This window comes from Oreochromis niloticus, linkage group LG8, assembly GCF_001858045.2.
Source record: "Oreochromis niloticus isolate F11D_XX linkage group LG8, O_niloticus_UMD_NMBU, whole genome shotgun sequence".
NCBI lineage: Eukaryota > Metazoa > Chordata > Actinopteri > Cichliformes > Cichlidae > Oreochromis > Oreochromis niloticus.
Window position 1 is genome coordinate 16,971,668 of NC_031973.2, and position 14,197 is coordinate 16,985,864.

Here is a 14,197-nt window from a genome sequence, read left to right on the forward strand (position 1 = left end):
TCTGGGAGAGGTTAGTTCACACTGTGGAGGATTTATGCAGCGCTTGGTGGGAGCTCTCTGGAAAAGAGGCCGAGGAGGAAATAGTTTATCAGCTTCAGTGATGTTTTGAGGTGTTTCCCTGGTTATGGGAGGCAGTACACCCTCTGATAGTAGACCACCTTCACACCAACCCTTAACTCCGTCCACAGCAGCAGCTGGCCAGCGTGCGGGCTCAATCTTCCCAGCCCCACTGTGATGCAGCTCTCCCTTTGCCGGCTACGGGAGTAAGAGTCAGCGTGTTAAGTCTTTTCCCTGTTTCCATGCCCATGTTGCCACAGCAGCAGACAAGTGCTGTGTTTTTCTTGCCGCAACCGGTGGCTGCTTTCAGCGCTACATTCATTACCACGGCTTCCAGGAGGAGGCAGCGTCCGTGTCGCAACAGTGCCTTACAACAGCACGAGGTGAGTGAGTATATTTTTGCTCCTCAGGTTTTTTCTGAGGAGGAGATTAAAACAAACACTGATATGCCGGTTTATGGGCCTGGCTATGAAGAGACTGTTCATGAAGAGAGTAAGACTGGGAATTTGCCTCTGCATAGTTACCTAGCATCTCTGTGTGTTGATTATTCTGGGGTCTGTTCTACCCTATAACTATCAGACTTCAGTATGCAATCCAGGGTCAAATTACGAACTCACTGTGACCGATTCCAGGAACACTTGCGCTGTGGCTAGCCCTTGTATGATTAAGACTGATCATGATGTGAGTGTTTTTCATGTGGCTAAAGTGACTAACTCCATGTCTGAGACTCCATCAGAGTCATACTCTGAGGCTGACAGGACTATGTTTAGCTCTTCTGAAGGAGCCACTAAGGACAACATGAACTGTGTTAAAGACTCTGTGAAATTAGTCTGTCTCTGGTGTTGCTCTCCTGTTAGCACCTCGAGGAGCTAATGTTCAGGACACTAGCCCTGCTCATGGCAGCTGGGGCACTGCTTGACCTCGCACTCGCATCTAATCTTCAGATAATCACATTTTGGGGAGTTTAATTTGGCCAGATTTCTAGAAATGAGAGCTGCTCTATCCAAAGTAGGATGGATGCCATCACTCAAAAAAAAAAAAAAAAACCCCACACACACACACCAAGAAAAAAAAGGTTCCTCCAGAAAGCTTCCTAATTATCTATAAAACCCACATCGTTTTTTGGGGGACACCACTCAGATAGCAACTTAAGGAGAACATGCAGCTAAGCATGTCACTCCTGGTCCGATTGGGGAGGGGACCAGAGAAAATGAGAGTCTGACATCGTTTTGGCAAAGTTACACGCTTATTCAATATTATTTCAGCCACCTCTGACATAACCGGGTGTCATTACTGCAGAACTGAATTGTTATTTTATAGAATTTACGTTTACTACAGGGGCCTGGTTAGCAACGGGTCTTTCAAGGGTGCGAATATATTACAAATATCATTACTGCAAAAGGAGACAGAGGACTAACTAAACATCTGACACAATGAGGAGGAAAGTACAGGAGGGACAGGTGAAGAGGCTATGCTGCTACAGAGTACCTAAAGACACAGTGAATGAATACTTTGACTATAAATTAGAGTGAGTACACATGAAGCATGTGACGATTACACTATGAAATAAGAGCTTCTGAGTTAAATTTAATTCGCTGTGCAGATACAAAAACAGGAGTGTTAGAACAGGAAGGGATTCTCCACGGCAGAGACAACGAACACTGAGTGACAGCGCCACCCGCTCATAATCAGCAGTAAGCTCTGTGTGATGAAATGGTACCGAGGGAATTCCTGTTTTCATAAAGTTCATACTGACAGGTGTCACGGCCAACAGCCAAATCAGAGAAAAGGGACTCAAGTGCAGAATTCAGATGAAGCTTAGGCGGACATGAGAAACAACATTTTAAAGCCCAGTGAAATATAACAATGAGTGAGCTTTAACTAGAAACTATGAACAATGAGATAAACGTGAACTATCACAAGGACAGAAATGCTAAACAACACTAAGCAAAACTTGAGTTGGGCAGAAAACATGAATAACTAGAGCACAGTTCTGACTGGAACTCCTGTGATGTGGGGATAAAGGGAAAGCCAGGCTGAGTGGTGGGAACCGGGGAGCACAGAGTCACTGGAACGAGAGAAATAGTTTCAGAAGTTGTCCCAGGAAATACGTCAGGCAAGAATAGAGTCTGATCTTAATGCTTACTTGCCACAGGTGGAGAGACGGCATGGAGGGGTAAGGTCCGGGTGAGTCCAAGTCATTCCAATTACTGTGGCAGGGAGGCAGGCAGGTATACGAGATGAGCAAGAGCTACGGCGGTGAAGTTGTCGAGGGGTCCAGTGTCCTGAGGAGAAGATTTTCAGAGGTGGAACGTGGCAGCCTGGTGAGTAGCTAAGAAACAGAGAGCACATGGTAAGTCAAAGCAATCTTTCTATGGTTTTCGCAAAACTGTGGTGGCCTACACTAACTAGGGTTAGCTGAAGTTCTGGCAAAGACTGGTTGAGAATGCTGGACCTAAATACCGACAGCTTGATTACCAGCAGGTGTGGAAAATTCACAGGAACGAGGTGGCTCCTCCCAGAGGTGGCACTGCTGGCTCTATGGAAAAACACAGGCACTCACCTGGACCATGACAACAGGGTTTGTTTCACTTTCTCTTTAGAACATTTCTTACACAAGACACTGTATTTTTCAGTTTAAATATTACATTAGGTTTGGTTAGGTTTTTATTTAGATTTTGTATTCATCGTTTTCTTTGTTATTAAGTTTTTTCCGCCCTCCTATGTTCTCCATCCCTAGTCTTTGTTATATTGTACTTGTTTTCCATGGAAGTAACACAATGAACTGGATAATTAGTGCTACAATATTCTTGTCAGGTAAGTTTGTGCCTTCTTATTTTGTCTTTCATTGTCTAATTACAAATGTCTGCAAACACTGGCCCTTGATTTTAATTAAAGTTACAAGTTTAAGTAAACAAATGTTTATTGAAAACCTGCAAAATGCTATAAGTGACACCCTGTTATAGAGCAGTATTTCCGTAATGCTCATTTCCTTTTTTGTTGTTGTTGCGTTTTTACTTACTGACATGTATGATAAGCCCAGACAGTTTCAGATTTAAAAAGAGGCTTAATGAGTACAATATTGTAATTGCACTTCACTTGTAGCATGCACTGAGTGGAAAAACCCTTTCATAACTAATTTTGCTAAACTAAATTCTTGATTATCAATTCATAAAAAATATGTAAATGCTAAATCCCAAGTAATTCTGTGCCTATGCAATCATTTGTGTCATGGACCGTGGAGTTGCAGTGAGGAGGACCCAAACGCAGGACTCTGATAATGAAGGGACAATGAATTTATTCACAGTGAGTGAAAAAACACAACCATATACAATTTTCAGCACTGTGGCTCCTGTGGCAATTCCTCTGTGAATCCCATACAGTGCAAGTGTCTGGTGGAAGTGAATGATGACAATTAAAAAAAACAACAACTAAAAAAACACAAAACAAAACCCAATTCCAAACCATGACTAGTCTCGGTGAAAAAAGATGCACTCTGCTCCAGATTCCTGGTGGCACACAAACATGGGCACCTCAGCAGGAAAATCCAGTATAGCGAGGGTTTTATTTTTTATTTACACTTTACACAAATTTGTCTATGGCTGTACTTGATGGGTCTGACTCAAGAATCCACCGTTGACTGAAGCCCAGACACAATGTTAATGTCCTGGGTCTGTGACCCAGTGTTTTCTCTTCTGTATTGTTAATCTTTGATTTCTTTATGTATCTTTGTTTATTCCTACGGTTTGGTTCTGTGTATCCCCTCTAGTGTAGTCAGGTCTCTGGGTTAAGCCCTGTGTCTTTGCGTGTGTGTGTGTGTGTGTGTGTGTTTCCTGTTTTACTTTGAAGGTCCGTGTCTGATGTCAGTGTGTTCAGTTTGTTTCCCCTGTCCCGTCATGTCTGATTAGTCCCAGCTGTGCCCTCCTTCTGTGTCTCATTACCTCGTTAGCCCTTTGTATTTAAGCTTTGTGTCTGCCTTTGTTAGTCACTGGTTCGTCTGTGTTATCCCCCTCCGCCATCCTGAGTGGTTTCCCTGCATCTGTCTACGTCTCCCTGCATCTCCGTTTGTGTCTCTAGGTTTCAGGTTCGTTTTATGCTTAGTTTTTCCCAGTTTAGGTTTTCTCAGTTCTGTTTTTTGCCACCCTCACCTTTTTGTATTTTCAACCTCCATAAATAAAGCTCCCTCACATCAGTAGTGCCTGCATCTTGGGTCCTTTAATAGTCCCACACGGCTCGCCCCACCGGCCGTGACAGTTAAGTAGCGAGGGTCCTGATGAAGGCAATCAGCTATAGCTGGCACTGGCTGATGAGCTACAAGTGTGGCTGGTTTCAGCACGGGAACTCCTCCCTCTAAGCTTTCATAAAGTTGAAGGATCTAGGACTCAGTTCATCACTGTGTCAATGGATCCTCAACTTCCTCACAGACAGACCCCAATCAGTTAGGGTGGGGGAACAAATCTCCCCCTCCATCTCACTCAGCACTGGAGTGCCTCAGGGCTGTGTTTTAAGCCCCCTGCTGTACTCACTGTGCACTTATGACTGTGTAGCCACATCGGACACCACCTCCATTATCAAGTTTGCTGACATACATACATGTTATTAATCTCTCTCTCTCTTCCACAGCATGTCTTTATCCTGTCTTCCTTCTCTCGCCCCAACCGGTCACAGCAGATGGCCGCCCCTCCCTGAGCCTGGTTCTGCTGGAGGTTTCTTCCTGTTAAAAGGGAGTTTTTCCTTCCCACTGTTGCCAAAGTGCTTGCTCATAGGGGGTCATATGATTGTTGGGTTTTTCTCTGTATCTATTATTGTACGATCTAATGTGCAATATAAAGCGCCTTGAGGCGACTGTTGTTGTGATGTGGCGCTATATAAATAAAATTTGAAATTCAATTTTTTTTTTTTGTCAATTTTGAACTTTGAGTGTGTTTAAACAAGAGAGAATGACAATATTAATGCCGGTGTGAGAAAAGTGTATAAAGTGTGCAGCGAGGGGTTTTACAGCCTTAAAACATCTATAATATTTGTAAAAAAAAAAAAAATTAAAACTGACTACTTTGCAAATTTCACCTATTCGCGGGTTATTTTTTAGAACGTAACTGCCGCAATAAATGAGGGACCACTGTATTATTTTTGTTTCTGACATTTCTTGTGTCGAGATTTGTATTCTTACACCCTATCAACAACATCATACTACGACACACACTAATAAAATACATTCCCTTTGACTTTAATACCTAATACAGAATCTATTATTTCTACACTTGTCACCAAAATCAACTCACAACTGGTATATGAATGCCAGAAACTTTTGGATCTTCAATTTTTTTTGCCATCAGTTTTTGAAACTAAAACTCCTGTATGGTTTCTGTGGTAGGCTTAGGTGTCCATAACCCTGCTTGCTGCTGCATCTTGGGAGTCATTTAATAAACTTTTTGAATTTGTCCCGTTAATTTGGACTTCACAGACAACGTCTTCCCAGGCTCCAGTTCCAATAAGGATGGCTATAATAAATGTGAAGTCCTTAGCAAATAAAAAGTTCATTAGAAACTATTTCTTTCTTCCATTGGATTCGACCTCCTTTATGTGACTGAAGCATGGATGAGAGTTGGTGAGTCCAGCATTTTTTCGAACTGTTACCCTCTGACTGTTCATTTCTTAATGCTCCAAGGATATCAGGTACAGGAAGAGCAATATTGATTGTTTTTAAAAGTAACTTTCACTGCAAATAACTCAGTTTGCTGGTGTCCCCCTCCAGCTCTGAACTTCTCATATTTGATCCGTCGTTTACTGCCAAGATTGGCCTGGTAAATTCTAGGTCCGGTGAGTGCAGCATCTTCTCAGATCTTCTACCTGATGATTGCTGCTATTTTAATTCCCCGCGTATGTTGGGCCGAGGAGAGGGATGATTTTTAAGTCATTTTAAATGTAAGCAGCTATCAACCCCGTCTTTCACCAGCTTTGAACTGTCTGTGTTTGAGCTGGGTTGCTCTCATACAGTGTTGTGTGCAGTGGTTTATCGGCCTCCAAAATACAATTAGGACTTTGTGAATGACTTGGCTGAATTCATGCCAAAATTCATGCCCATGGCTAAGGGCTTTTTAAAACTTATTGATTCTTTTAATCTGGTGCAATGTGTGACCGGTCCCACACATGAACGTGGACACACACTTGATCTTGTTTTATTCTGTTTTTAATGTAGAGATTTGTGATGCTGTGTTTTCTGACCACAGTTCTGTGATGTTCTTCTTGCCTTTACCTCAGTTAAACCTTGCGCTGCTGCTCGGTGCTGTCGCGTTTTTAACTGCTCCACTGTTGAGCAGTTTTCAACAGTCTTTAACAAGAATTGTACAATCCTGGAGTTTTTATGCAGCCAGACTGAGCTTATTCCACCTGTCGGACTGCTTTGAACACTGTCGCTCCATTATAAACCAGACTGCCTAAAACTAAATCTGAGCCCTGGCTGAACGACACGACCCGAGCTGTCAGACGCGAGTGCAGTCGAGCTGAGCGCAAGTGGAAAAAGAACCAACTACAAGTGTCATTCCAGATGCTAAAGGACTCTTGCCGTCAATATCAAAAATTTGTAAAAGATGCCAAAAGAAAACACTTATCTGACATTACTCTGTCAAACTGTCACAATCCGGATGTTTTATTTAAAACTATTAACTCGGTTCTTAGTGCACCACATACTGACTGTATCAAGCCCTCGTCTGAAGCCTGTAATAATTTTCTACACTTTTTTTATTGAGAAGGTCTCCTCCACAAGCTCATATCTCTCCTTGTGCTCATGACCCCTCAGTCTCTGCTTCCTGCTCTGCTGTGTTTGACAGGTTTGAGCCTGTGACTCTGTCCTTTTTAAAGGAGACTGTTGGTCGTTTTAAGTCTGCAGGGTCTCCAAATGATGCTGTCCCTCCTCGACTCTTAAAAGAGGTGTTACCAACAGTTGGACCTTTGGTTCTCGATAAACCACAGTTTGATGTCAGGTGTAGTCCCTAAAGATTTTAAACATGCTGTAGTCAAACCCCTGATTAAAAAAATGGATCATGCCATGTTACTCTCTCATTTGGAGCACTGGGTGGGCATTAGGGGCACAGCACTGGAGTGGTTCAGGTCCTACTTGGCAGGGTGAACTTTTTGTTTTGGTGTCCCACGGGGCTCAGTTCTCGGCCCCCTCCTCTTTCTTTGTATCTGCTCTCTCTTGGTTCTATACTTAGAAAGCACGGCATTGCATTCCACTTTTATGCTGATGACTGTCTGAACTATGTCCTTCTAAAGAAAAAAGGCACATACTCCACACAGCCATTACTTCAGTGTCTTGATGACATTAAAGCCTGGATGACTCTTAACCTTTTAAAATTCAATGATAAAAAAGACTGAGGTGATGTTCAGTATGTTAAGCCAACTGTCACAAACCTGGGGGTCAGAGTGGACTGTGATCTGAAGTTTGACAGTCAGATTAAGGCAGTGATAAAATCAAGCTTCTTTCAGCTCAGGCAGCTGGCTAAAATAAAGCCAGTTCTTTCACGCCAGCACTTTGAGACAGTGATCCATGCCTTTGTTAGCACTTGGCTGGATTACTCTAATGCACTTTATATAGGGGTCAGCGCATCATATATTACTCATCTACAGAGGGTGCAAAATGCCACAGCTCATCTTTTCACTGGCACTTGAAAGTTTGAGCACTTTTCCAATATTTTAGCTTTACTTCACTGGCTGCCCATTTCTTTTAGGATTCATTTTAAAGTTATTTTATTTGCTTTTAAAGCCCTTCATGGCCTACCCCCATCTTATCTCTCTGAGCTGCTACAGCCTTATACACCCACTCGCTCTCTCAGGCCAGCTGATCAGCTGCTCCTCAATGTACCCAGGACTGGGCGTAAACTTCGAGGAGATCGTGCTTTTGCTGTAGCAGCTCCAAAACTGTGGAACAATCTCTCTTTAGAGATTAGACAGGCTTCTTCCCTACCTGTTTTTAAATCACTCCTGGAAACCCATCTCTTTACCCCGGCCTTTGACACCATGTGAGATGTTGGTTTTATTTTCATTTTTATTTTAGTTGCTTTTGTTTTTAACTTATTTTCTGTACAGCACTTTGGTCCTGTGCTGGGTATTTTAAAGTGCTTTATAAATAAAATTGGACTGGATTGGATTGGAAGGTGTGAAAATGGGTGACAGGGGATTTCTTTAAATCACCCTGCCGTTCTTCAGCTGAGACGGCTGAGTCAGAAAACACAACACTGCAGAAGTTTTTCACTCGCGAGGGGCAGTCATGGAACGCACGAACTGCACCCCACGACTATCCGCGTCCTTTATTTATACAAGATGTTTTGTGTGTGTGTGTGTGTGTGTGTGTGTGAATGTGTACAAAGGTAACAACGTCATTTAGAGCAGCGGGTTTTTCCCCTTCACTACATTTGCATGTTCTTCTAAAAGAGCTGAGGTTTCACTTCTCTGTTCTCTGAAGACAGGAAGCGGTTAGTAGCTGCACACAAGTTACTAGGTGAAAAGTCACTTAGACATGTCCTTAATAATAATATAAAAAGATACATTTCATATAGCTGATCATATTATACAATATTCTCTTGACATTCCCTCCTGTTGATCACGAAGTGAAATGTACAATTCATCAGTGAGTAACTACTTGTCTTTCACATTCTTAGTTACTACATCATTAGCACTTCATCTTCATCTGACAAATAGGAAAAGAAGTCTTCATGATCTTCATAGATTTCAGTACATCTGCGTATGCTGTGAATGATAAACTTATCATCTGTGAAATTACAGCTTTAAACAAAGAATAACATAAGTAAAGAAAAGCAAAATAAAATCAAGAAAAATTCAATGACGATCAACAGTCTCTTTAAAACTTGTTAAAGTTCAGGGCTTCTTCCTGGATCAGGATGTTGATGATGTTGTGCACCTTACAAAAGTCATTAGATCAGATTTGGTGCACTTGTTCCAGGGTGTTTCCCATACATGGCTGTGTTAATATGCTTGGCATGTGCGAGCAAACATAACAGTCTTTCTCTGTGGTTTTGTTAAACACATATCTGTATCAGTCACTTTTCATCCAAGGATGGATGTGATCTTGTGTCATGTCCATTAGGTGTAAGTTGTCGTGCGTCCATCTTCTCTGTCTGCCTTGTGGCTCGGCTGCTATTGGCATCAGCTGGGATCCTGTAAGGGTGAGCTTTTGTAGTCAAGGTAACCAGGAGGCTTCCCCTTCACACCTACACCTGGCTGCCTAAAGTTGATCGGATAGAGATTGGAGTGCGGGCTTACCCTACGGGGGCCCCAAGAACGCACTTACCACCCTCACCCCCGAAACAACCAAGCATAGGCGCTTCCTCCTCGGTGTCGGGGCTTCCCGGGACCTCAACCTTTTGCAGTGGCTCTGATGTATCCAAGATGGTCTCTCTGCAATTTTACAGGCTGTGGGTGTTGTCAATAACACTTGGTTTCAACCTGCAAGAGACTGGAGAGTCTTACGGCAGTTTATTGTTCAAAACAATATCCTTATTTTCTAGTAGTTTTGCCATCCATTCTGCCAGGATTGTTTCTCTGACGGATTTTTCTAAAGGTTCACTTGTCACTGGGAGTGGAAAAGGTCTCCCATGAACAACCTCAAATAATGTCAGTTTTTGAGAGCCTTGTATTAATTTCATCCACATTTTTACTAGGCCTATGCACTCAGGCCATTCAGGCCAGAATGATTGCATAAACATTTTGCAACTGAGATTGCATCTGTTTTTTCCACTGGATAAATCTCTGGCCATTTTGAGAATACGTCTATAATCACTAGAGTATAAAAGTGTGTATTAAGGACCTGGACTATCCCCCCCCCTGAGGACACATGGGTCACCCCATGTGTCACTAATGCTGCTGTTCTGCACAGGGACTTGGGGAGTATCGGTTTACCTTCACAAGTCATCAAATCATATTATTTTGGGTATTCTGATGATTAAATTGTGCCCTAAAGCAATGTCAGTTGACTTTCTTACTGCTTCTGCTGCGGCTGCACAGGCCTGCACGTCCATCTACGTGTAAGTAGAAAGGCTTATCATAATCAGGCAAAGCCAAAACTGTATTTGTCTGTAATGCCAGTTTCAAATTACTGAATGCTTCTTCTGCTTTCTTCTTTGTAGATGCAACACTACATTTTGACTTAGGGCATTTTAGGCAATTCCTATTTCTCAAAGAATTCATACATCTTACATATTTCAAACTTTTAAATTAAGGAAAAACTTTGCATTGCTTACAGCTCATAGCTCACAGCTCTAAAACTCGTCATTGTTAAATCATGTGCCTAATCATTATATGTCACTGTGATCCACAAGTATGATCACAAATTTGTTTTCCAAACTTACAAAACAAACAAACAAAAACAAAAACAAATTGCCTATGGCACCAAGGCTTTGCGTTCATATTAATTGAGTGTAAGCTGCTTTCTTCATTGCAAGTGTTTGTTTCAATAAGGTTTAATTCATGCATCTTATCACTGAGTTTGTGCAGACTCTGCAGGCAACAGGCAGACTCTATCTCCCCTTAATTTTCACAGTCTACAAACAATCAGTAATTCTCCTAAATCTTGATTTAAAAACAATACACCTTCATTTCACTCACGGACTTTTGAATAGAGCTCTTTCACACATCAGGACAACTAACACTTCTTCCCACACATCTCCATTCTTTAGGTCAGTTTGTAGCGTATACACTTATGTGTTTTCAATCAGAAAAATAAACTCAACCTCTCATAACATCACTCATGGATTTCTTGAATTAAAAGCACTTTCAAACTTTAAACATCCTATTTTACATCACAAAAGAAATATATTTCACACTCCTTTATTTCATACACACTTTTTAAATGTTCTAACCTCTTTCAGACGCCATGAATCGTCTCACACACCCTGCCTTTTCTCTCACTCAGACAAATCACGCAGAGTCACTCAAATCAAATACTGACAGCATTCACACAGTTAAAATCACTCAAAATACACTTTCCTATGCGTATTTTGGACATGCCTTCCATAATCAGAAAGAGCAAGTCAGAAGAAAAAGAAACTGAAACCTCTCATCATTCTCACAGCTTCTCACCACACACACATAACTGAAAAAATAAAACACACCAGCATTTATGGCTCAAGATATATACATCTATCAAAATTCAGTCAATTACTATACATCCACAGTAATGAATTCACACTCTATTTATACTATTGTAGTGAGCAAAACCAGCATCTCAGTCACAGGCATTTAGCAATATTTGCAAACAATAGTTATAAAGCTCAATAAGACTCTACGCCGAAAGCAACACTCTGCATGCGCGTCACCGCTCCTCATTTGCATTCTCACACACACACCGTCTAAAAATAGAATCAGCAGCCAGTGCACTGTTGTGTTGTCTCAAACCTGTAGCTTTAGCTGTTGTATTCAGGGCTTGACTTATTAGTTGTTAGTATAGGTTTGCTCTTCATCTCAAGAGAGTCTCATCTAGGATAACAGGTTTACAAACAGGTCAAGTGTCTCTATGCACTTGATTAGTTTAGGTATTTTCCTTATTTTTTCATCGCATATATCATTGTACTGAGTTTGAGCAAACCTTAAGCTTGAATCAGACTACTTTTAACAATTATCCACCTCACATCATAACTGACTGAGGTGCCTCTTATTATTAATATTATGTCATTATTAATGTTATCATTGTATTGTTTTTCCTTTATTATAACAGCAATAGTATATTACAATACACTACTTTACTACTTTACTACTAATATACAATAGTATATTAGTTTATATCTTATTATGTATCCATCACGGGTCTGTGTGAATCTGCAGCTTCACACCTTCCCAAGCTGGAGACATTTGCTTTTCCTTGGCTGACCAATGACACAGCCTTAATATACCTTATGCATCTCTCTTTTTTATTTGATATATTTTCGTGTGAATTATCTGGTTTCACGCATTCTATTCATTCAGCTTGGTTGTCTTCCCAATTTTGTTTCATTGTTAATACCAATTTACAGGTTGCTATGCTTCCTATTATTAGTTTGAATATAGTAGAGATAAGCTCTAATTTGATTTAACCTTTTCTTTATTCCACTTTATTCCTAAGAGTATTTATATATATATTCAGTTGGGTCTGTATCCAACTCTTTTTAAACTTCTACTTTGATCTCTAATTTTACACTTGATAAAGGATTATTATGTTCCTCCTGATATGGGTGAATGTATAGTGGGACATTTTGTTATCTTAGGAATTCTTCATCTACAAGCACTGATTTGTCCGGCGCCTGGACATTTCTTTTCTAGCCACTGCTCGTCAGCAGTGAGTTTTGTGGGCTGATTCCCCATTATCACAGAACTGCAAAGCTTTCTCTGGTACTAAACTCGGGGGTGGTTGCTGACACGCCCTTCTACCTTTCCCCTTTATCACCAGTACTTGAGCTTTTGCGGGATACACAAAGAAAACAATAAAAACAAACAATGGAAGTAGTTCAGCAGCGTATTGTGCTGTAAAATCAACTTACTTCCAAAACACATACACAAAACACATATACATACACACAGATAGACATTTGCGCGCTAATTTGTCACGAAGTAATTCCGGCTACTTCTGAAACCTGTCTAAACACAGTTCCTTGTGGCGAACTTAAACCTTATTTGTCACGAGGTATTTGACGGCTACCTCTAGAACCAATCTAAACTTAGTTCCTTCCGGCGAACTCAACCTATTTCACGTGCTTCTTTCTTCAAACCCTTGCGGCGGGTTAGACCTATGCGCTTCTCTTTTGTGCACCCGTGCAGTGGGTCAGCCTAATGCGCTATTAATCCTTGCGGCGGATAAGACCTATGCGCTTCTCTTTTAAACCCTTCCGGCGGTTTAAAACCAAAAAGTGTTTTCTCACCCTCAGCTGTCCTTTGCTGGTTGTCAGGTCATCTGGCTGGATCCCAACGTCGTGGACCAGTACTATTACACCGGCCTGGACCCGAATTTGTCTTACGTCCCAGGTCTTTCACCTCTACCTGGAGAGGGCTGTCGACAGACTTCGGTGCTGGTTTACCCACGGCGTCAGGATGCAGAAGTCAGACCTTATTGGAGTCACAGAAACGAGTCTGCTGTTTCCATCATCCGGCTCGAAGGACCAATTTAAATGACAGGGGATTTCTGTAAATCACCCTGCCGTTCTTCAGCTGAGACGGCTGAGTCAGAAAACACAACACTGCAGAAGTTTTTCACTCGCGAGGGGCAGTCATGGAACGCACGAACTGCACCCCACGACTGTCCGCGTCCTTTATTTATACAAGATGTTTTGTGTGTGTGTGTGTGTGTGTGTGTGTGAATGTGTACAAAGGTAACAACGTCATTTAGAGCAGCGGGTTTTTCCCCTTCACTACATTTGCATGTTCTTCTAAAAGAGCTGAGGTTTCACTTCTCTGTTCTCTGAAGACAGGAAGCGGTTAGTAGCTGCACACAAGTTACTAGGTGAAAAGTCACTTAGACATGTCCTTAATAATAATATAAAAAGATACATTTCATATAGCTGATCATATTATACAATATTCTCTTGACATTCCCTCCTGTTGATCACGAAGTGAAATGTACAATTCATCAGTGAGTAACTACTTGTCTTTCACATTCTTAGTTACTACATCATTAGCACTTCATCTTCATCTGACAAATAGGAAAAGAAGTCTTCATGATCTTCATAGATTTCAGTACATCTGCGTATGCTGTGAATGATAAACTTATCATCTGTGAAATTACAGCTTTAAACAAAGAATAACATAAGTAAAGAAAAGCAAAATAAAATCAAGAAAAATTCAATGACGATCAACAGTCTCTTTAAAACTTGTTAAAGTTCAGGGCTTCTTCCTGGATCAGGATGTTGATGATGTTGTGCACCTTACAAAAGTCATTAGATCAGATTTGGTGCACTTGTTCCAGGGTGTTTCCCATACATGGCTGTGTTAATATGCTTGGCATGTGCGAGCAAACATAACAGTCTTTCTCTGTGGTTTTGTTAAACACATATCTGTATCAGTCACTTTTCATCCAAGGATGGATGTGATCTTGTGTCATGTCCATTAGGTGTAAGTTGTCGTGCGTCCATCTTCTCTGTCTGCCTTGTGGCTCGGC

The 14,197-nt window shown here is 41.3% G+C and overlaps 1 protein-coding gene and 1 long non-coding RNA gene across 5 annotated transcripts in view; one reads left to right on the plus strand and one right to left on the minus strand.

Annotated features, from left to right (window-relative positions):
- Positions 1-1,294: 1,294 nt before the first annotated feature.
- LOC102078140 (uncharacterized) lies at positions 1,295-2,525 on the minus strand. Of its 2 annotated transcripts, XR_265757.4 has the most exons (3): positions 2,467-2,525; positions 2,204-2,389; positions 1,295-2,125 (listed from the first exon to the last, which is right to left on the minus strand). It is a non-coding gene; the product is annotated as an uncharacterized LOC102078140 (long non-coding RNA). The 2 variants fall into 2 exon arrangements; XR_265756.3 differs by having other exon boundaries at positions 2,204-2,502.
- A 150-nt stretch (positions 2,526-2,675) lies between these two features.
- Positions 2,676-14,197, plus strand: part of LOC102082286 (integrin alpha-M) — a 54,664-nt gene continuing 43,142 nt past the window's right edge. The window contains exon 1 of one of the 3 annotated variants that reach the window (XM_019362647.2): positions 2,676-2,874. In XM_019362647.2, the coding sequence (XP_019218192.1) occupies positions 2,781-2,874 (94 nt within the window). In that variant the 5' untranslated portion in view covers positions 2,676-2,780. The remainder of the gene's footprint in view (positions 2,875-14,197) is intronic. The other 2 variants (XM_019362646.2, XM_019362649.2) reach the window with 2 other exon arrangements.